At 40.2% G+C, this 24571-nt stretch overlaps 1 protein-coding gene across 5 annotated transcripts in view; it reads left to right on the top strand.

The window, feature by feature from the left end:
* The window catches only part of AKAP6 (A-kinase anchoring protein 6), a 631616-nt gene that overhangs the window by 345080 nt on the left and 261965 nt on the right, over positions 1–24571 (top strand). For all 5 annotated transcript variants that reach the window (XM_036881256.2, XM_036881257.2, XM_036881259.2 and 2 more), the window contains one exon: positions 17173–17295. In XM_036881256.2, the coding sequence (XP_036737151.2) occupies positions 17173–17295 (123 nt within the window). The remainder of the gene's footprint in view (positions 1–17172; positions 17296–24571) is intronic.

The following is a 24571-nucleotide window of genomic DNA, read 5'->3' as shown; positions in this document are numbered from 1 at the left end:
CACAGGGCACTCCTTCTGGGCTCTGTTGATTTCTTCAAAGGTCAAAGGCAAGCCCCACTGACGGGCTATAGCCCACATTGTCTCTTTTTTTTTTTTTTTTTAGGTTTTAAACTACTAATTTAATTGTGCGCACACATTAACATAATAGGAGTACAGTTATGTAACCAAAGCATACCTGTAATTACCAGCCATCTCCAGTGAAACCAAGAAAACAAGTTAGGCCCTTAGGCATTTGTGAAAACTTATCTATGATATGGTGGATATTGTCCAACTGAACTTGAACAGTCTGAGAGAATTCAGATAAATTTAAACAACCCATTCCTGGGGACTGTTCACATCCCATATGTTCTTTTAACATTAAATAGTCTGTGGTTGTAAGATTTTGGAGTGCTACAATTTGCACTTCTCCTAATTCTTGGTTGAGTTCCAACAGTATAGATCCAGTCAAGTTTGTTGTTTTACTGTATGCACAGGCCAGCTTAGATACCTCCTTCTTCATTCCCATGGCAAGTCCAGGAATTGGTGGGATGAGTGCATCTACACCTGTGGCAGTGCGTGAATCTTTGTTGGGGTTTTTTTTGCTGATCATCTTCTGGCATGAGTCTTCCAGAGAGTGCTGATGTTGGAAGTTCTTTTTCATATCGTATCTTAGTTCATTTTCGGGGTAGCCCAATTAGGCTTTGATCCTCTGTATAAACACAAACAGACCCTTTGCCTACACTTTTATATGCCCTTTATATCATTGTGTAGAACTCATTGGAGGTCACTACACAGGAACTGCTTTTTTTTTTTATCATTAATCTACACTTACATGATGAATACTTTGTTTACTAGGCTCTCCCCTATACCAGGTCCCCCCTATATACTCCTTTCCAGTCACTGTCCATCAGCATAGCAAAATGTTGTAGAATCACTACTTGTCTTCTCTGTGTTGTACAGCCCTCCCCTTTCTCCCACCCCCCTATGGATGCTAATCTTAATACCCCCCTTTTTCTCCCCCCCTTATCCCTCCCTACCCACCCATCCTCCCCAGTCCCTTTCCCTTTGGTACCTGTTAGTCCATTCTTGAGTTCTGTGATTCTGCTGCTGTTTTGTTCCTTCAGTTTTTCCTTTGTTCTTATACTCCACAGATGAGTGAAATCATTTGGTATTTCTCTTTCTCTGCTTGGCTTGTTTCACTGAGCATAATACCCTCCAGCTCCATCCATGTTGCTGCAAATGGTAGGATTTGCCCTTTTCTTATGGCTGAGTAGTATTCCATTGTGTATATGTACCACATCTTCTTTATCCATTCATCTATCAATGGACATTTAGGTTGCTTCCAATTCTTGGCTATTGTAAATAGTGCTGCGATAAACATAGGGGTGCATTGGTCTTTCTCATACTTGATTGCTGCATTCTTAGGGTAAATTCCTAGGAGTGCAATTCCTGGGTCAAATGGTATGTCTGTTTTGAGCATTTTGATGTACCTCCATACTGCTTTCCACAATGGTTGAACTAATTTACATTCCCACCAGCAGTGTAGGAGGGTTCCCCTTTCTCCACAGCCTCACCAACATTTGTTGTTGTTTGTCTTTTGGATGGCAGCCATCCTTACTGGTGTGAGGTGATACCTCATTGTAGTTTTAATTTGCATTTCTCTGATAATTAGCGATGTGGAGCATCTTTTCATGTGTCTGTTGGCCATCTGTATTTCTTTTTTGGAGAACCGTCTGTTCAGTTCCTCTGCCCATTTTTTAATTGGGTTATTTGTTTTTTGTTTGTTGAGGTGTGTGAGCTCTTTATATATTCTGGACGTTAAGCCTTTATCGGATGTGTCATTTTCAAATATATTCTGCCATACTGTAGGGTTCCTTTTTGTTCTATTGATGGTGTCTTTTGCTATACAGAAGCCTTTCAGCTTAATATAGTCCCACTTGTTCATTTTTGCTGTTGTTTTCCTTGCCCGGGGAGATATGTTCAAGAAGAGGTCACTCATGTTTATGTCTAAGAGGTTTTTGCCTATGTTTTTTTCCAAGAGTTTAATGGTTTCATGACTTACATTCAGTTCTTTGATCCATTTTGAGTTTACTTTTGTATATGGGGTTAGACAATGGTCCAGTTTCATTCTCCTACATGTAGCTGTCCAGTTTTGCCAGCACCATCTGTTGAAGAGACTGTCATTTCGCCACTGTATGTCCATGGCTCCTTTATCAAATATTAATTGACCATATATGTCTGGGTTAATGTCTGGATTGTCTAGTCTGTTCCATTGGTCTGTGGCTCTGTTCTTGTGCCAGTACCAAATTGTCTTGATTACTATGGCTTTATAATAGAGCTTGAAGTTGGGGAGTGAGATCCCCCCTACTTTATTCTTCTTTCTCAGGATTGCTTTGGCTATTCGGGTTCTTTGGTGTTTCCATATGAATTTTTGAATTATTTGTTCCAGTTCATTGAAGAATGTTGCTGGTAGTTTCATAGGGATTGCATCAAATCTGTATATTGGTTTGGGCAGGATGGCCATTTTGACGATATTAATTCTTCCTAGCCATGAGCATGGGATGCGTTTCCATCTGTTAGTGTCCCCTTTAATTTCTTTTAAGAGTGACTTGTAGTTCTCAGAGTATAAGTCTTTCACTTCTTTGGTTAGGTTTATTCCTAGGTATTTTATTTTTTTGGATGCAATTGTGAATGGAGTTGTTTTCCTGATTTCTCTTTCTGTTGGTTCATTGTTAGTGTATAGGAAAGCCACAGATTTCTGTGTGTTGATTTTGTATCCTGCAACTTTGCTGTATTCTGATATCAGTTCTAGTAGTTTTGGGGTGGAGTCTTTAGGGTTTTTTATGTACAGTATCATGTCATCTGCAGATAGTGACAGTTTAACTTCTTCTTTACCAATCTGGATTTCTTGTATTTTTTTGTTTTGTCTGATTGCCGTGGCTAGGACCTCCAGTACTGTTAAATAACAGTGGGGAGAGTGGGCATCCCTGTCTAGTTCCCGATCTCAGAGGAAATGCTTTCAGCTTCTCGCTGTTCAATATAATGTTGGCTGTGGGTTTTTCATAGATGGCCTTTATTATGTTGAGGTACTTGCCCTCTATTCCCATTTTGCTGAGAGTTTTTATCATGAATGGATGTTGAACTTTGTCAAATGCTTTTTCAGCATCTATGGAGATGATCATGTGGTTTTTGTCCTTCTTTTTGTTGATGTGGTGGATGATGTTGATGGACTTTCGAATGTTGTACCATCCTTGCATCCCTGGGATGAATCCCACTTGGTCATAGTGTATGATCCTTTTGATGTATTTTTGAATTCGGTTTGCTAAAATTTTGTTGAGTATTTTTGCATCTACGTTCACCAGGGATATTGGTCTGTAGTTTTCTTTTTTGGTGGTGTCTTTGCCTGGTTTTGGTATTAGGGTGATGTTAGCTTCATAGAATGAGTTTGGGAGTATCCCCTCTTCTTCTATTTTTTGGAAAACTTTAAGGAGAATGGGTATTATGTCTACGCTGTATGTCTGATAAAATTCCGAGGTAAATCCATCTGGCCCGGGGGTTTTGTTCTTTGGTAGTTTTTTGATTACCGCTTCAATTTCGTTACTGGTAATTGGTCTGTTTAGATTTTCTGTTTCTTTTTGGGTCAGTCTTGGGAGGTTGTATTTTTCTAGGAAGTTGTCCATTTCTCCTAGGTTTCCCAGCTTGTTAGCATATAGGTTTTCATAGTATACTCTAATAATTCTTTGTATTTCTTTGGGGTCCATCGTGATTTTTCCTTTCTCGTTTCTGATACTGTTGATTTGTGTTGACTCTCTTTTCCTCTTAATAAGTCTGGCTAGAGGCTTATCTATTTTGTTTATTTTCTCGAAGAACCAGCTCTTGGTTTCATTGATTTTTGCTATTGTTTTATTCTTCTCAATTTTATTTATTTCTTCTCTTATCTTTATTATGTATCTCCTTCTGCTGACCTTAGGCCTCATTTGTTCTTCTTTTTCCAATTTCGATAATTGTGACATTAGACCGTTCATTTGGGATTGTTCTTCCTTTTTTAAATATGCCTGGATTGCTATATACTTTCCTCTTAAGACTGCTTTTGCTGCGTCCCACAGAAGTTGGGGCTTAGTGTTGTTGTTGTCGTTTGTTTCCATATATTGCTGGATCTCCATTTTGATTTGGTCATTGATCCATTGATTATTTAGGAGCGTGTTGTTTAGCCTCCATGTGTTTTTGAGCCCTTTTGCTTTCTTTGAACAGTTTATTTCTAGTTTAATGCCTTTGTGGTCTGAAAAGTTGGTTGGTAGGATTTCAATCTTTTGGAATTTACTGAGGCTCTTTTTGTGGCCTAGTATGTGGTCTATTCTGGAGAATGTTCCATGTGCACTTGAGAAGAATGTGTATCCTGTTGCTTTTGGATGTAGAGTTCTGTAGATGTCTATTAGGTCCATCTGTTCTAGTGTGTTGTTCAGTGCCTCTGTGTCCTTACTTATTTTCTGTCTGGTGGATCTGTCCTTTGGAGTGAGTGGTGTGTTGAAGTCTCCTAGAATGAATGCATTGCATTCTGTTTCCTCCTTTAATTCTGTTAATATTTGTTTCAAGTATGTTGGTGGTCCTGTATTGGGTGCATATATATTTATAATGGTTATATCCTCTTGATGGACTGAGCCCTTTATCATTATATAATGTCCTTCTTTGTCTTTTGTTACTTTCTTTATTTTGAAGTCTGTTTTGTCTGATACCAGAATCACAACACCTGCTTTCTTCTCTCTGTTGTTTGCTTGAAATATCTTTTTCCATCCCTTGATTTTAAGTCTGTGCATGTCTTTGGGTTTGAGGTGAGTCTCTTGTAAGCAGCATATGGATGGATCTTGCTTTTTTATCCATTCTATTACTCTGTGTCTTTTGATTGGTGCATTCAGTCCATTTACATTTAGGGTGATTATTGAAAGGTATGAATTTATTGCCATTGCAGGCTTTAAGTTTGTGGTTACCAAAGGTTTAGGGTTAGCTTCTTTACTATCTCACTGTCTAACTTAACTCGCTTGTTGAGCTATTATAAACGCGGTCTGATGATTCTTTATTTCTCTCCCTTCTTATTACTCCTCCTCCCTTCTTCATATGTTGGGTGTTTTGTTATGTGCTCTTTTTAGGAGTGCTCCCATCTAGAGCAGTCCCTGTAGGATGCCCTGTAGAGGTGGTTTGTGGGAGGCAAATTCCCTCAACTTTTGCTTGTCTGGGAATTGTTTAATCCCTCCTTCATATTTAAATGATATTCGTGCTGGATACAGTAGTCTTGGTTCGAGGCCCTTCTGTTTCATTGCATTAAGTATATCATGCCATTCTCTTCTGGCCTGTAGGGTTTCTGTTGAGAAGTCTGATGATAGCCTGATGGGTTTTCCTTTGTAGGTAACCTTTTTTTTCTCTCTGGCTGCCTTTAATACTTTGTCCTTGTCTTTGATCTTTGCCATTTTAATTATTATGTGTCTTGGTGTTGCCCTCCTTGGATCCCTTGTTGTGGGAGTTCTGTGTACCTCTATGGTCTGAGAGGCCATTTCTTCCCCTAGTTTGGGGAAGTTTTCAGCAATTATTTCTTCAAAGACATTTTCTATCCCTTTTTCTCTCTCTACTTCTTCTGGTACCCCTATAATTCGTATATTGTTCTTTTTCGTTTGGTCACTCAGCTCTCTTAAAATTCTTTCATTCCTGGAGATCCTTTTATCTCTCTCTGCATCAGCTTCTCTGCGTTCCTGTTCTCTGTTTTCTAGTCCATTAATGGTCTCTTGCATCTCGTCCATTCTGTTCTGAAGTCCTTCCAGAGCTTGTTTTATTTCTGTATTCTCCCTCCTTAGTTCTTGCATATTTCTCTGCAAGTCCATCAGCATGGTTATGACTTTTGTTTTTTGAATTCTTTTTCAGGAAGACTGGCTAAATCTATCTCCCCAGGTTCCTTCTCAGGGGAAGATGTAGCAGATGCTGAAGCTGTCTGGGTTAGTCTTGTCTGGATCATATTTTTTTGCCTTTTCATGTTGACAGGTGCTATTGACTGTCAGCTGGGAGGGCCAAACTTTTCACTTGCTACTGGCCTTTCTTTACTGGGACAACTGCGACCCCTGGTGGCTTGTGTTGGGTAATTGCGTGTAGAGTGGGTCTTTGTGTCTTGCCTGGCCGGAAGGGAGGAATTTCCCTTTCTGTGGGCGGAGTTTGTCTCAGGCTGCTTCTCTGCTTTCGCAGCGCCCGGTGGGGTAATGGATGGGGGGGCTGCTTGACTGTTTGCCTCCGTGAGGGGTCTCAGAGCTGTTACCCAGGGGTTTAGTGTGCCCGGTTTTCCCTGTAATTTCCAGCTGCTGGACTATGACCTGTGTTGTTTCCGTCAAGCTGTTAAGTCCCTGTCCCTTTAAGACTTTCAAAAAGCCCCCGCTTTTCTTTGTCACAGGGGCATCAGCTTCGGCACCCGCTCAGAGGTCTTACTCCCTGTTCCCCCAGTATCCAGGGCCCTCTGCCCACGCACTGTGTCTGTGCTCTGGTGGGGGTGGCTGGGGCTGGGTGTTCAGCAGTCCTGGGCTCCGTCTCCCTCCCGCTCTGCCTGCTCTTCTCCCGCCGGGAGCTGGGGGGAGGGGTGCTCGGGTCCCGCCGGTCCGGGGCTTGTATCTTACCTTTTTCACCAGTCGCTGGGTTCTCGCTGGTGTAGCTGCTGTCTGGCCACTGTCCTGTGTCTTCTGGTCTCTCTTTTAGGACTAGTTGTGTTTGTTGTATTTTCAAAAGTATATATGTTTTTGGGAGGAGATTCCCACTGTCCTACTCACGCCGCCATGTTGGCTCCATCCCCCCCACATTGTCTCTTGCCCTGCATTAGCTGTTCTGGTGATGGGCTCCATTGCCAGCAATGCATAGTACACAGCAGCCAGTTGCTTCTCCATCAAGATGTACAAGACCTCTGCTCCTTTCCATAGTTGTGACCAGAATCCAATAGGTTGGTGTCTCTGTTCAAGCCTCTGCCAAAGGCCCCATCCATAACCACCTTTGGTTACATGAACATCTAGCTTACAGGGCCTTGATGAGCCCATTACACTGGAGGCCTGTACAGCCTTGACTGCTCGCTTAGCAGCAGTAAAAGCAGCTGCACATGTCTCATCCCAGTCCCGCCTAATGTCCTTTCATACCAACCAGTTTAAGGGCTTCAGAATCTGTGCCAAGTGCAGGATAAACACTCTCCAGTAGCTCAAAAGACTCAAAACTCTTATAATACTGGCATAGAGGTAGGGGTAGGGAAAGCCTCCACCTTGTCTTTTACTGCTTCTGGGATAACTTTAGTTTTTTCCGACCAGACAACCCCCAAGAACTTTACAGAAAAACAAGGTCCCTGAACTTTGGTGCCGCCCATCCTTCTCCTTTAGATGTTGCAGCTATCTAGGAACTGCCCCTTCTAAATCTGCAAGAGAATCAGGTGTGAGCATGATAATATCAATGTAGTGATATAGCTGCACTATTTGCAGTTTCTTCTGTGTGGCCTAGTCCTGGGCTACAAGTCCATGACAAGTGGTGGGACTATGGAGGTATCCCTGTGGAAGGAAATGAATATCCACTGCTGGCCTTCCCACATGAAGGCAAACTGTTACTGGCTTTTCTATGCTATGCCAATAGAGAATAAAGCATTAGCAAGGTCCAGAACATGTTGTCCCTAGTTCATGACTGACGGTGTCCATAAGGGCTGCTATAGAGGGGACAGCAGCATGCAAAGAGGTGGGACTTCATTCAATTCCCTGTAATCCATGGTCATATACCAAGAGCCATCCAGCTTTTCTACTGGCCATACTGGGGAATTAAAAGGAATATGTGTGGGCTTTATGATGCCCACCTTCTCCAACTCCTATAGAGTTTCTCCAATTTCCTTGTGTCCCCCAGGCAATTCATACTGCTTAGTATTTGTTACCCACTGAGATACAGGCAGAACTACAGGTGGGTGCTGAGCATGTCCCCTCAGAACTGCCTTTATCACACATACCCTCAGTCTGAACTCACCTATAGTGGTCTGTAACCACAGGCCCCGCAGGATATCTACCCCCAAAATATATTCAAGGATGGGAGAAATGTACACAGTATACTCCTTTAGGGGTTAATGCCCAACCCCCAATGGGATTTGGGTTTTCTTCACTCTAATTGCTTTACCCCCATAGCCACCTATCACAGCAGGGGTCCCAGGAAAATGCTCAGAGTAGCCATAAATCAGAGAACATTCAGCTCCTGCATCCACCAGCACCAGGACATGTTGTACATTCATGGGAGACCAATGAATTGCTAGTTCTACATGTGGCCTCCGGTCCCCACCATGTCCCCTAAGGTGGGGGCATTGACCCCCGCATCAGTCAAACCATGCTGCCCGATCATCCTCCTGTGGAAAGGGCCCAGAGGAAACCTGAGTTCTGTCCACCAGGACGTCTTGCAGGGACACAGGCCAGACATGGGGCTTTGCCTCTGGCTTCTGCGTCCTGGACCTCAGCGGCTGGAACTGCTGCTCTGGCTTTAATTGGTACCACAGTTCTAACAAGTTTTTCTTTCATTACCCATCAAGTTTTTCTTTCATTACCCTGGCTTTTATCAAATCAACCCTCAACTAGGTCCATCTGAGACCTTCACAGGCCCTTTGCACCTCTCCTTTCAGTTGTAGTCCATACTTCCTTCTGTGCTCTTATTGTTTCAACTTCCCAGAGATCTGCTAAAGTACGAGTAGCCTCACTTATGGGTTGCCCTATGTGGGAGGCAAGAATAGTTAGTCACTAGGGACCCAAAGAGAGATGCAGGTTTTGTATGGAGCACCAGATTTCTCATTCCTGTGGTGAACAACTCCTCATCAGGGCCCTGGGGGTCCATATTATAGATGATATTTTTCATGCCCAGGTCCTGTAACAACCTGCTTGAACTCTGCATACATTTTCCAGCTAGTGGGTAAGTATGGTAAATCACCCTGATTAGGCAAAACTGCCCTGATGGCTGCTGTCAGCCAATCCAGAATCACCCGATTCCCTGAGGTGTGACAGGCACTTTGCAACCACTGCCAGAGGGAAGGGTAAGTCATCAGGGAAGCCAGTCTACCAGTTTCAGAACCCAACATAGCAATGTTTTCCATTCTCATATCCCAGAGATGCAAAAGCCATGTAGGCAGAGGTTCTGACAGCTTCTGCAAAAACTGGACACTCATGTCCAGTAGCTCATCCTAGGCATAGGGGCAGAGCATGGAGTGATTCACAACCTGGGGAGAGGACAGCTCCATCCCTCTAGGATGTGCTTTTCCCTAGACTAATTCCCCACTAGGACTTCCTAATTGGAAGATCCACGGGTGAACCTGCACCCTCCTCTGCTGCATCCACTGGGGTCTCCCCACCATCCACAGAAGGGGTTCTGGGTATGTCCCCACTATCTCTAGGGGCAGCCTGCCAAAGGGTTGCACCCTTGAAGACAGATTTCGGGTTCAGAGGTCCTGCCAACTACCGCCAGATGTAAAATGGGGGAAGTGTATCTTCCCAACCTGGGCAAAATATTCTTGACATGGAAATCAGTCAAAGGGAGAAATAAAGTGGGAGAAACCCATTTTTTCCTTACAAGCAGTCATCCACTTCTGCTCCCCCATGTCTCTCGCCCCAGCTGCAAAAAGGTACCCCACCCAACTTCTCTGGTTCATATATGCCCTCACTCCCCCTTGTAATCACCTACTGATAGAGATGGATTACTTCTCTCCACGCCTGGGAAACACCTATTGATATGGAGATGCAGTAAGGCTAGGTGAGAGATTCTGGAAATATTGCAATTTTACCCACAATTCCTATTCCTTTTAGACTTTGATGATATGCATTTCATCCTTGTTTTGCCCTTCAATTTGATCGTTTCTTTTTAGAAACTAACAGGGACAACCAAATTTGAGGCCTCTGTATTTGTTGGATAAAGCCCTTGCCCATTATGAGAGTCAGGGATCTTTCCCCCATTGAAACCACTGTCAACAGTATTTGAATAAATTGGGGCTTCATCTCAATTTATCCCTTCTACATGATCCTACTGAGTTCAGAATAGAACTTTCCACCTGCCCAGCCTTAGATGACACCATTCCTTGCCTTGTCTGCTCTCCCTTTCCAGCTGACAGCCTTTTACCCTTATTCTGGGACAATTTTATCAGGAATATTTTTAGATTCTAAAGACATCCATTTATGCCTTTAGAAAAGAAGGCAAATATTTCATGAAGCATTTTAGTATTTGAGTTTTCTTGTGGCATCTGAGTTAAAACTGCCTTAAACCATCTCATTTTCTCTTCAATCTTTCTTCTAAAAACACACACTATATCCTTTCTTATGTCAATTATTTATACTGTGTTGGATTCTGTAAGTAGGAATGTGGGTAAATGTGTGAGATGGTAGAGCCCTAAGCACCACTTTTAACTCCCTAGCATTTCATCTGGAGCCTCTGGGTCTATGTACATTAAGTGTGTTAATAAGTACATTACATCAAGATGGGCAGTTAGGAAAGTAAATTGTATCTGAGTGCAATTGTGTAAAATCTAAATTAGTCATTTCGTATAGGAACTATGTATATAAGAATTCAGCAAAAATGGAAGATTAAATGTATACCTTGGTAGATATACATCTAAAACCTCAATGCATAATTTTGCTTCAAAGTAGAGTTCTAATTTTCTAGTTATCAGAGCCTAAATAAAGCTTCCTTGTGGATAGAGTAAGAAGATCACAATTATTCATTGGTAGTATTATTAATGTAAAGACTGGCTCCGAAGTATGTGTCCTGTTTTGAAAAGTTAAACCAGATTATTCTTAAATTTATGGCTATTAACAGAGAAATATGACCGCCTTCAGACCTACTGATGAAATAAGCAGGTAGGCAAATCCCAGCTAACCTGCAGGTTCAGATATCGCCCCCTCCACATTGCTTCATCTGATGATCTGGACAGAAGTCGTGACTCCCTCCTGTGAGTGCCCAGAGCAGTTGGTGCCCCCTCCCATACTGTGGCTGTGTAGGGACCTTTCTCATCCATCTCCCTTGCAGCAAAGTACTATATACTTAGTGAATAATAAAAAATATTTGAGTGGATGAGATAAGGTCAAATTGGAACTTCTTAATTAGGAATGCTTTTTTTAAAAATCACTTATCAAGCCCTAGTTTTACACCAGCTTTAAAATATATTTTCTCTTGAAATCCTCATGTAAACCCAAGTTGGATATTATTGTCCCTGTTTTATAGATGGAGAAACTGAAGTCCAGAGACACTGAGTAGCTCATTTGGTTCACACCATTAGTAAGAGAGATTGAGCCTGTAATCAAATTCAGTTTTATCTGGTTGTAGCAACTTTTTTGTAACATTCACAATGGTTGGTGTCGGGCATGTTTTTTCCTCTTTTAATATGACCGCTACTGTCCTTCATAGTTAATCCTCATTTACATATTTTTCAGTTTCTAATTTCTTCCAGGGACTTAGACAAATTGTTGTGTCAGCTGGCCTTTCACTGTTTCTGTGGGTCAGGTGCTGAGTCCGCCTGCCTGTAGCCATGTGACAATGGGCAGGTGTCCTCGCCTCTCAGGGCCTCAGTTTTCTCATCCGCAAGATAGAGGTGACAGCAACACCTACCTCCCAGGATCTTATGAGGCTCAAATGACCTATTGTATATAAAATACTTTTTCAAAGTCCTGACACATAGTGAATACTGTATGAGGATGACTTGTAGTTTCAGCTAGTATTGCTCAGATGAGATCATTCAGAGAATCCTTTACATACTAAGAAAGGGGTAAATACTTTTTAATAGTTTAAAAGATTCAACAACAGAGGCTAACCAATTTTTCATAAATATAGTGAAAATAGTTCACTTTTTTGGTGTTCTTCCTCAGGTTTCTGTCTGAAGGCAGCTAACTGGATCTAGAGTAAGTCAGACATCACACTTGATTTCTCCGTCCCCCAAGAAACATGACTCCTTCTGGGAGGGAACACATTCACACACACAAACAATAAACACCAAAAAGGAAATGAGCTCTTCAGGTCTTTGGCCAGAGTACCTCCTGAGAACCATCTCCTCTGGGATTAAACTGAGTCAAACTCATTGGTAATTAAGGCACTGGTAAAATGGGCTTGTTCAAGCTGCCTTAAATTTTTGGTTTACATTTTCTGTCAATTAGAAATGAAGTTTATAGTGATTTTACTTGGTTAAAAGAAAGATGTGTATTTCTTGTTAAGTGTCTCACCTCATCACATATCCTCTTTCATGAAAATTAATAGAAAAGAGTGAGTGTGAAGGGGGAAGGACTTAGAGCTTAGAGAATTTTACCTGGGTGCCAGGATGGGAACTGGGGATCCCTCAGGCTTCTCCTTCATCTGGGTCTGCTAATGTGTCCCTAAGAGTGCTCCCTCTAGAGGTCAGTGTGGAACCGTGAGAGAAACAGACCAGAGAGATGCTGGTTCACATCCCAGCTCTGTCACTTGGCAAGTCACGCACCTTTGACCCTCAAGTTTTCTCATCTATAAAATGACCATAACTGGCGCCACTTCACAGACTTGTGATGACAACGCAGTGTCTACTTCCTGCTGTTTATGTCCCCTTTCCCCTCTAAGAGAAATAGTTTTCAATTTCAATTTGGTCTTAAAATCATCTAACTCTATAACAAATTACCCCTCGGCTTTCAGCTCCATAAAGCAGAGACCGTTTCTTGTTTCCTACTGTATCAGTGTCTCCTGGTTCCATCTCTGGTGCAAGAAAACCTCTCCTTTTGATTTTTGCTATACATGACAGCCTTGCCAGAAGGCAACGTAATCACCCCCACAGTTTATATGTAACCGAACTAGGTTTGTTGTAGGAGAGAAATAGGTAGGAAAATAAAATAAATAATGGATATCCTTAAACTATCCTGAGAGTGTCACTATTTGCAAGACTCAAGTGTAACTTTTCCTTGTGAATATAATCTTCAAATGTATGCTAACCAGCTGTTTCTAGCAAATTATTTTTCATAAACCTGTAAGTATATATTTGCTTGTACTTTCACTGTGCTTCTTAGTCTTTAAAGAGATTGATGCTTTAGGAAGTTTGAAAGTAAGATTTTTAAAAAACACCTCATTAAGGAACTTCGAAAATTCAAATGATTTGGAGGTGAGAAGTGTGCCGCCAGCGGCGGTAACAGGGCTAACGGCTGTTCCACGTTCTCCCCGGTTAAATGGCCAGGGTTTCCTTTGGGGGTTGAATCCTGGCTTGGCTCCAAACAGGAGTTATGGATTCTCAGAACACGCATTAAATATGGTATGGTAGGGACCTGCCCAGAAGAAACCAGGCAGGGGACGGCCTGGGAGGACTGGGACCCCCCGTGTGCCTCTGGAGAGCACGGCAGGCAGGCAGAGAAATGGATTGGAAGAAGGGGTGGAAAGGGACAATAAGGAAACCGGTGATAGAAAACGATAGGAGAGAGACTGAATGGCTAAGTTACATGGGCCGGAGTTTGAACAGTGAGGGCTAAATGTGGCCTCTCAAAGGTTTGTAATTCAGCCTGTAGCAGTGAGTTGCACATGTGCAAATGTACTTTTTATATAGTGCAGTGGCAGACTGGATTGTATCATGAAGAAAATCTGAATTTTATGGTCATCTTTGACTCTTAAAGTAAGTATGTGCAAACTCAGAATATTAGAGACACAAACACTGATCAGTCAAATACTAAGAACAAATTTGACTACAGATGGAATTCTGATACAGGCAGGATATATTTCACAAGAAAATTCAGGAGAGTGCCCCAGACTCTTTATTGGTTGTAAAACATTTTTTAACAATTAAAATTATTTGAATTCAGTGGGCCAGTGACTAGATATGCTTTACGTTCTGCTGATATTTTGGCTACAGTGATATTTATCTTTTTATTCCCAGTAATGTCCAGCAGTGTGCTTTACACAGAGTAGGCACTTAAGAATATTTGTTAAAAGAATGCATGAATGACATTTGGTGTACTAGGATTTGATCTGTATTAGAAAATAAATAAAATTTTGTATTTTTTCCCATTTTCCTATGTTAGCCCTGTTTTCTTACATTCACACCACACAGACTCTAGCAGAGCTTCTGAAAATGAGCATCAGGTATTTGTTATATGAGTCTAAATGTGAATTCCCTTGCACATTGCATGGCTTGGTGTACTGAGTGGTGCTTACTCGCTCTCTCAGAGAAGAGCATCTCACGGTGTGGGGATGGTACACAGTGCACTGTCCTCCACACAGCCCGCTGGTGACGGCCACACACGGAGAGACTAGACTGGGAGAGGTGGAGGAATAGCAGGTGACAAAGGTATCAAGAAGCAGGTGGATTCGTCTCATTTGCCTTTATGATTTCTGTTCATATTCTTGTGGCTACACATATAAGCAGGAGGGGAGGTGGAAAGCTGAGATCTCCCTAAGAGGGAGGAGTGATCAGCTTTTTATTACAGGAATATAGGGATTTCTGAGGTGTCTATTGTGATTGTTGAAACTTTTTAGTACTGGCAAGAGAAGAGTTGAGAAAATGTGCAACAAATGAAAATTGGTGAGGATAGGATATAATTCAGAGGAAATCCACGAAGCCTTGAAAGGACCTCTGTTTCCTTTGTATCCACAGCCTTGGTTTCGCTGTCCTCCTGCCCTGTGCAGAGAGATCATCCAGAAAGGCTCAGCCGGGCCCCTCGGGTTTTCCTAATCTGCATCTCACAGATTTCAGTTAACTCTGTAATCATGGTTCTCTTAGAGAATCTGATGCACATTGTTTAATACTCCTTGGCGAAGACTAACTAACCTTTTGTGATGAGGTACCCATGCAGTCACATACATACAACTTGTTTCGTTTGCCTTTGCCTATTTTCTGGAGGAAGGGAAGATACAAGTAGTCTATAATTGGTTATATTTCAAATAACATATTTCCTATTTGTCTTCTAGGATTTAACCAGTTGTTTCCAGAATAATTTATTACACTGTAAAATGCTATTTTCATTTCACATTTATCAACCATCTTGGCTCTGATATTCTGATAAGGTTTTGTAGATATTTCTATAAGTCTATTTGGTCAGCAAAAATTCTTAATTATTCATAGAATTTAATTATGGGAGCATTAAGAATTAGGACTTCAGTTCAAACAGACTCTGCCCTTGTTTCTGCTCAAAGATTTACTGTCCTCATCTGTAGGGGTCTTTGATAAACATCAAGTCAGACATGAATTTCCTATGTATTGTGAGTCCTAAGCAGTCTACCGGAAAGAGGGACTTGAGAAGTGATGTTTCTGAACAAGTGGGAACAAGGGAGTGACATTCTACTGAGATGAGTGAACCTGAATGTGGGTAACATCTATGTTAAAAGACTCAAGTATTTGGGAGGAAGTGAAGCAAAGCCACTCTCAAATTTATGGAAACACAGAAGAGGAGAGCTAGCAGACAAACGGATATATGTGAAAAGGCAAAAGGAATTACTTGACATGAATTCCTAGCATTTAGAAGAAGTCCCAATAGGAGAAAATTAGAGGAAACAATGATTTGAGTAGGTCATCAGAAAATGCATTTGGTGGGGGAATGGACTGTATGAAATTCCTGAAACCATCCCTGTTGGACACATTTTCACCTCACCTAGAAGATACTCTTCTAAGTGATGACTGAAGGGAAGCCTCGGTAATGTCATTAGCTTGGGGTCGAAGGCTAAGACCTGAGGCATGTTAAACTACCTCCTACTTCCCAGCTCATCCCGGTGCAATTGCAGAGGCCTATGTTTATAATTAACATATCTCTAACATAATATTTCTTGACAATTTTACCTAAACAGGATGGTTGTTGATTGTCTTCCGACGCTTGGCACAGTAGGGATGTTTACAATAGTGAAAGCTTTGGGTAGCATTTAGGAGCATGGGAAAACATATGATACCCCACGACATGGATGACAAGATGGAGCTCTGCTCAGGCAGACCTCACACCAGAGCACGGCAGGACAGTCTGGTCCAACTCTGTGCTCATATCTCTGCTCTATCTCCCTTTGACAGAAAGGAATGTATTTCTGAGTGCTATTTGTCTGAGTTTCTCTTTACCATCCTTCTAAATCCCATTTTCTCTTTTTCTAATAATTATTTTGAGACCAATCAATTGCTTGAATTAAAAGGTTGTGAATCTTAACTACTATCTAGGAGAAACCTTAATAACCAAACCTAGCTTCTGAGAAGCATGATAAAGAAAATGAATTTTCACCTATTCCCAATTTAGTCTCAAGATATCCTCAGTTAAGCATTAAAAATATTAATCAAAATTAATCAAAAGGCAAATCTGAAGAACAGTTTAAATTTAATAGGGAAATAGCATCCCAAGCCATCTCAATGAGTACAAATGTCCTGTACAAGCCTGTCCTTGCTCTTGTAAGCCTCCAGATGGTGCTGTTTACCCAGATAAGGAACTCGGCACCCAGCCCCTTTTCCTTCCCTTAGATTCATAGCTGGGCTATCATTTTTTTTTCAAAATATTTTCCGTTCCTACAGATGTGTCCTTTTAAATGGTCAATAAATTTTTATAGCCACTATTTGAAAAATTGCAAGATTATTATGATTTGTGCTTCCTAGCCTGGAATATTTCTTTATGTGCGGGGCACACCCAGACTCAGGTGTTTACGTTTGTTCATTGGTCCCACATCCTCTGCCATTCTTGCTTCTTAGAACCCAGGCTCAGCCACAGATATTTGTGCTGTTAGTAGAACTCAACCAAGTCCCTTGTTTAAATCACTTAAATTATTTAATAATAGATTTCTAGTTCAGTTAAGGCATTGCAACTCCATATGCTCCTGAGCAAAGAACACCCCACAAATGCTTTTATCCCACAAAGCCAATGAGTGTTCCTAGCAGACTTGACCTGGTTTTTGGTGAGGGGGCACTTGTCAGACACCAGAAATATTTTTTTTATGATTTGCGGTCACTTTTACAGTGACACCCTGCAATCCAGTCCAAATTCCTCAGAAGACTGTTCCGAAGAAAAACTGAGAGGGAGTCATGGACAATTTCTTTCCATTTTGATAGATTTCAATGCCAGGAATAATGCAAATTCTGTTCTATTCTGTGGAATTAGGATGGCAGTGTGGTAGTATCAATTTTACCATTGGTGAGGCTTGGAATTTTTAAGATTGGCTTTAAAAAATAGTCAACTAACATGGTTTTCTTGTCCTTTTGTTCCTTTTCTTTTCTGTCACAAGGGGTTTGTAAACAAGCTGGATGAATTCATTCAATGGTTAAATGAAGCCATGGAAACTACTGAGAATTGGACACCCCCTAAAGCAGAGACGGATGGCCTTAAACTGTACCTGGAGACACACTTGGTAGGCAAGATTGTGTTGCTCTTGCTGTTAGTAATGGGGAGACTTTAATGCGCTGCTTGTTTGTTTATGGAGAATATCAACTTTATTTATCAGAAGTCATTATATGCTAATGAAGCAAGGTTTAATGGGGTAAACTGCAGAAGCTGAAAATTTACTGGTGTTTCAAGTAACACTATGAAATCTAAATTCTCTACATTTCAAGCTGTTTTTTCAAAACTTTTGCCAGAAAGGTAAGTATCTTAAAAATACTTTAGAAAACTTTACTAGATCCTTGCTTTCTAAAGCTACAATGGAAAGTTTTCTTTAAAAAAAATAAAAACAAATAAATGAAAGATAGTTTTGATGACCATTCTAAGCTTTCTAGAATTCTTGTAAAATTAATGAACCTCTCATTATCAAGAGAGTCTACTTTATCTGTTCTACACTGGGTTATTTTAATAAAATGTTTAAAACAATGATCTCCATCATTTTTGCTGCTATGTGGGTTTTTCAGCATATAATTAATACAACTGTCATTACACTCGTCCCTGTGCACAGGGAAAACCATGGAAGGGAAGTGGAAAACACTTGGATGAATATGCTTCTGAATATCTTAGAAGCAAGAATTATAGACTGAGGGACATTTGATGAACCTCATGAGGTTTTTACTGAACGCTTCAAATGGCCGATATCAATTATGAAGGGGTGGAAACCAAGTAGTGGAGTGTGATAAAGCATGAAGAAAAAGCACGTTGTCATAGGAAATGAAAATTCAAGCTTTAAGGACCTCATCTTTATTCCTTTCACCGAGAGCGCAGAATTAACAAAGGCAATGAACATGAACCCTTGGGCGCCTGACTGTGGGGCCTGTTCTCTGGCCCTCACAGTCAGAATTTGGGTTGAATGAATCCTGTGTGGGAGTCCTCCATGTGTGGGGCCCACAGGCTTCCTGGACTCTTCCCTGTGATGGTGAGTGAGAGACTGAGACGGTGGGGCAGAAGAGGGGAAAGAGAGAGGGTTTTTTTCCTTTTTTTTGGTGTTTGTCTCTTGAGAGTGTTTATTAGAAAAACAGCCTCAAAATCCTACTGTTGCACTCCAGTAGGCTCCTGGATGACAGAGAATGACAAAACCACACAGTCGAGGATGAGGGTATTGCTTTGCTTTGTAGAGGCCTGCGTTGCTGGTGTGTAAAAATGCCAGTGACCCTAACCACCCCGCTTGCACATGGATTTTTAAATACTGCCCTTAGTACTCAGTTCCCTGTTGAGTAGAACCTTGATTTTTTTTTAAAGAGGGCATTTCATAGTAGCAAGATAAAGATATTCAGTGCTTTATAATGTAAATTGTTTTAATTAGAATGTCAACTTTTCACTGGCATTGTTCTGACAGAAATTCTAATCTGTGTTTAAACAGGAGTATATGAACTTTATTTCACATTAAGTGTGCTGTCTTAATTTCTCTTGATTTGATATTTTATGGAAAACATAAATTTAGTTTTTGAGGTCCCAGAGGGCATGGGCATATAATGAGTGCTTCAGCTCTAGGCTGTTATTGAAAGCTAGGCTAGGAGAGTGTGAACCCAGGTTCGCTTCCCCTTGGGAGTTGAGTGACATGGCCTCTGTAACCAGCGCACATTCCCGTTCTCAAATCCGTATTACAGAGTTGCTTACTTAGCATCTCCTACTGATGTCAGCCTCATTCTGACCCAACGCTGTCCACTGGAACTTTCTGGGATGATGGCATACTCTGTATTGTACTGTCCATGGGGAGCCACTGTGCACATGTGTCTGCTGAGCACTTGAAATGTGGCTAGAGCAACTGAGGAAACAAACTTTTAATTCTAACTAACTTACATTTAAATTTAAATGGCTCGTGGCTTAAATTTTAAACTTAAGTGCCCCATGTGGCTTGTGACTCTGTAGTCCAGCCTTATAAAATACAGAACTCTTTAGGGCTGGCCATAATGAATTGCAGGTATCAGTATCTGCCTCCTAATGACATTCTCATCTGAAATGCGGTAACCATTATTCTCTTTGCTGTGGATCTCTTACATTAGATCCACAGCAAAGAGTCCTTCTTAAATTGTTTCTCTCTTAAAGAATAACCTTGTTTCTGCCTAATGACCAAAACTTTATTGACTTTAATGAATTTTCTCCATGATCATGTCTGATTATATTGATTGGAATAGAGATAACATAGGAACATCTTTATCTCTGCTTTGCAAATAGTGAAGGACTATCGTCTCCAGATCTGTTCACTGGGTGTTTAAGTCACAATCTCAAATTTCACTTCTGAAATTATGAATAATATTATCTAACAGTTACTGGAGGCCCTAGTGTGCATGCATTGCCATTGAATGATAAAGGAGAATTATTGAGTCACTATTAAACTCTTGCTGTGGCCCTTACTCTAGATACAGCCTGTTGTTTAAACATCTTTCAGACAAACTCTGAGTTACTCTGTGTCGAAGAGGACAGTGTTCACTTTGTCCTCCTGATCAATACTGTCATGTATATTTTTTATTGTATTTAATTACTCAGTTAATATTGTTATTCTTCTCAAAAGAAGGAAAAAAGCATCTATCTGTCCATAAAAAATATACATAACTAAGTCTAAAGATGTATACTCCTTAGTTTACCCTGCATTACTGTTCCTTAATGAGTGAGCACACAGTATTTGCAAGATTATCCAGGAGGTAGAGATAGCTACATGATTTTCTTTAAATATCTCTATAGATTATATAATTTAACACTAAATTAATGTATATGCAAGCCCCTGAGTGCAGTGTCTCCCTGGTTTAATAATGTGTTAGGATAGTTGGCACTCTGCAATGTTTATTGTAAAGAAAAAAATAAAAACAGTAACAAAAGTTGTACATTTATACTTTGATATGTAATTCAATTATTTTCCATGACAGTAACCAAGGGTTTTTACCAACATAAATCAATTAAAGCTTCAGAATACTTTTATGAGAGATATGAAGGAGCTTTACTTTAACTCGATGAAATACTGTGAAACTGTGATGATACATCAATGATTTTCCATGATAATTAATCATCTGATTACAACCTGCTGCTCCTTTCAAAAATACAATTCCTGTCTTCCTAGAAAATGACATTTTCAGGAAATGTCATTCTGGAGAGGTGTTTTGTGAGTATTGAACATATTGAACATCCTCTTTGTTAAAAATGATTTTTAAAATAGCACTGTATACATATGTTTTTGGACAAACTGCCTTCTTCCTCCCTCTGTCCACTTTTAAAAAATAGCTTTATTGAGATAATTGACATACAAAAAAATGGTGTATATTTAAAGTATACAACTTTACAAGTTTTAGCAAAATGATAAACATATAACCCATGAAACCATCACCACCATGAACAGGTCCATCACCTCCAAAAGCTTCCTCACAACTCTTTGTGATTCTTCTCTCCCTTTCCTCGTTCTTAAATAATCATCAATCTGCTTTCTGACACTGTTAGATTAGTTTGTACTTTCTAGAATTTTACATAAATGGAATCAAATGATATATGTTCTTTCTCTCTTTCTCTCTGTTTTTTTTTGGGAGGGGGACGGGGAGGAGAGGGTCTGGTTTCTTTCACCCAGCATACTTATTTTGATGTTGCATGGTTTAATTGTTCATTCACTTTTATTGCTCAGTAATATTCCATTGCATAAACAACAATTTGTTTATTCATTCATCCTTAATGAATATTTAAGTTGTTTCCCTCATCATCTTATTGGTTAAAAAGCAAAAGTCACCAAAAACTACATTTGAATGTAAGCATCATATATATAAGCATCACAATTAGTTCTTAGCAGACTGTTTATATTTTTTTCCTTTAAGAGAATCTGTAGTATTCAGAGTTAGCTTAAGAGTAAAGCAATAGAACAGGACAGCAACTTCTCCCTCTAGAGATTTCATTTCATGTCCATTTGCATCTGAAAAGATAATTCTAATCTTTCAAATAGTTTTTGTGCATGCCTAACTCATCAACTGGGCACCACATCATATACAAAAACCTATTGTAGGAAAACAAATCAAAAGCTTTTCTAATCTGTAGCCAGTCAGAGTATACAGTAGGAGAAAGCAAAGTCAAACTGACAGCAGATAGTTGTGCAGGAATTACAGAAAATAGCTAAGCACGAGGGCCTGGCTTAACCTTGGGAGATAACGTTTGCACAGGTAATACCATGTCATGTTGGGCAAATATTAACAAATCATGCAGAAATAGCCTTGGGAAAACAACATTCTTAATTCAATCTGATAAATGAGAAAACATGGGTGGAAATGGTGATGATGAGATCATGTATGTTAAGCACTGGTGAGTGCCAGGAAGTTATTTAGGTGCTGGGAGCATCTGTTGAATGAATTTGGCTGCTGCTTTCAGGGATTTGCAATCTAAGGGAGATGACCATAGATTATATTTAGTCATCTACAGACCCATAAACAATGAATGTAAAATGTAATTTTGAGCAGTAAGCTTTGTGAAAGATAAGTACTGTTTGGAGAACAGAGAAAAGTTTTAAGAGCTCTTCCTGAGGGTGGGGAAGTCTCAAAGAGGTAATTTGCTGTAGACCTCACAGGCCAAATATGATTTGTTAGATGGAGAGGGGATAGGAGGAGATTTTATGGTATGTAAGAGAGGTGTGGTGACCCATCTGGTACGGCTGAGACTAGGTTGCAGTCTTACAGTTTGGGGCTGGGTGGTAAAGGAGACTGAGTGTCTTTTTAATGGATTGAATATTTCTCTGGGAGTAGTAGGTACTCACTGAAGGTTTGATTTTATTTTAAAACAGGAGAGTGGCATGAATCAATCATAAAAGCTGCGAGAGTGGGTTCAGCTTGGCATAGATTAACAGGATGAGGTCCATGGCTTAGAGAAGAGAATAATTATGAGCATAATGAAAAATGGATTTGAGTGCAGCATTTTAAGGGTATGCTGGTACAGGCCGTCTGTTATTAGTATCTTTACGTTTTTTTTGGTTTTTTTTTTTTTTACTATGTAGATACAACACAACATTCTAAAGGGAAATAAAGAGAGTAAAAAGGTAGAAAGTCAAAAATAAGCTTTCCATCTGTGTCCCCCCCGTTTTTAGTTCTCCTCCCTTGAGGCAACCATTGATTATTCTTTCTCTATATACTTTCAGTTATTCCAGGTATTTGAAAACATATGTACATGTGTACTTAACTTTGTTTCCTTAATTTTATATGAGCAATAATTCAGAATTAGTAAATATAGAACTACTTCATCATTTTGAATGGTTGCACAGTATTTCACTTATGAATATGCCATAATTTATTCAACCAGTCTTTTATTGATGAAAACTTAGGTTGCTTGATATCTTTTTCTATTATAAACAGTGCTTCAGTGAATATCCTCAGATATTCATTACTATGAACACTTTACTATGAAATTTCTGGATCAGAGGTTATGACATTTAAAATTTTCATGTATGGCCAAAATTATCTTTGATAGAGATTGTACCAGTTTGTACTCAGCAATGCAAGAGAATGTCTATTTCTGCACATCCTTGCTATTGGAAATGTATCACATTGGTCGATCTTTGTTTGATAGTTACAAATGGCATCTCATTGTAGTTTAGTTTGTATTTCTTGTATTGTAAGTGGAGTGGAGTAACCTCTTCATATTTATAGGAGTCATTTGTATTTCCTTTCTGAGAACTGTCTGCTCATATTCTTAGCCTATTTTTCTGTTGGGTCATTGGCCCTTTTCTTCAGGATTTATGGGAGATTTGTATATGTTAAGGAAATGAGTCCCTTGTCTGTGATGTGAATAGAATTTTTTAAAAGAAAGATACTATTTGGGGGGTTCTATTTCAAAACAATATGATATCTTAACAGCTTGAGGAATCCAGGGTTAGGCAGGCCTGAAAGCCAGGCTGATAAGTGTGTAACAGGTCTCTGTCCTCAGCAAAAGCGTGTTTGGATTCTAGTCCTAGAAAGACAAGTATGTTCTAAGGTGTTTGTTTACTTAGTCATTGATGGAACAAGCCTAAGATCTGGGAGGCTGTTGTTGAATGTTTGGATTAAATAATGTTCGAGCAATAAGAGAAATGGAGAGGATGTGGGTTAGGTTAGGTGGGAAGTAGGTAAGACTAGAGTGGAGGGGATGGATCGGGGAGAGGAACAGGTTAGAGAGACACTTCACAGTTCTCTTTGGGACTCTCTCTTTAGTCAAATCTCATTACTAACGTCTTGTTTTGTCTTTCCTGATCTCCCCGAAGCTACTAATGTTCTTGAGAGTAGGCGGGAAGGCCTGCTGCTCCACAGCTGACAGAAATCCAACCAAGACCTGAATGTATAAAAGGGTGTGGAAACTGGCTGAAAGCTTCTTTGTGTATGGAGTGGGAGTGAAGCTCCAGGGCCATTCTAGCGATGTGCAAAACCAGGGAATGAGAACATTACAAGTGGTGTTTTCATGGAAAAGAGGGGGCAGTTTTTACAAGAGCTCAGTGACCATCATGGGCATGTGCTGAAGGTGGAACAAAGTCTATCTTCATACAATTGCTGTAATTATGGGACTCTAGTTAAAGAAAGACATTACATTACACTCACTGGAAAAAATTCAAACCATAGAAAAAAGCATAAAATTAAAAGTAAAAAGCCTTACCCTCCCTTGGGTAACCAACATAAACAGTTGTTGTATATCCTTTTGGACCTTTTAATGTAAAAGTGAATACATTTTAAGGATTTTCAATTCATGTTATACAAACTGTTCAATGACTTGCTTTTTGTATCTAAACATATCTCATACATCCTTTTGTCAGTGCAGGAAGAGCTACTACACATTTTAGCAGCTCCTTAGTATTTTTTTGTGTAGATGTGTCACAGTTTATTTAACTATTCCCATGATGGTGGCCATTTAAGCAGCTTGCTTATTTATGCTTTTGCAAATAATACTGCCAGGTGCATTCAGGATATTTTAACACCAGTTCAGAGTCTTCTCCTTGTCCCATTAGTGTCTACTCACAGCAGCAACTCAGGGCCCTGATGAAATAAGAGTCTGTTGTATGCTAGAGGTGGGCTTTGCTGTTGGCCCAGAAAGTGAGCTGGGCCCGTGTTTGTGTGTGTACAGCATTTTTTGAATTCGTGTTTATGGAAGGGTAGCTTTTAAAACCCACCTTTAAAATTTTGTTCATTTAGGATTGGTACCTGCAATATGAGGTGGCTACCACAAGGTGGCACAGAAACACCGAAATTCTGCAGACCAGTGTTCGCAGTCTTGATATCCGTGAAGGGTTTGAAAATTTTTTTTATTGTACTTAAGGTACT

Source organism: Manis pentadactyla, chromosome 11 (assembly GCF_030020395.1).
Source record: "Manis pentadactyla isolate mManPen7 chromosome 11, mManPen7.hap1, whole genome shotgun sequence".
In the NCBI taxonomy this organism is placed as follows: Eukaryota; Metazoa; Chordata; class Mammalia; order Pholidota; family Manidae; genus Manis; species Manis pentadactyla.
Note: the sequence above shows the minus strand (reverse complement) of the source record. Positions and strands in the feature narration are given on the sequence as shown.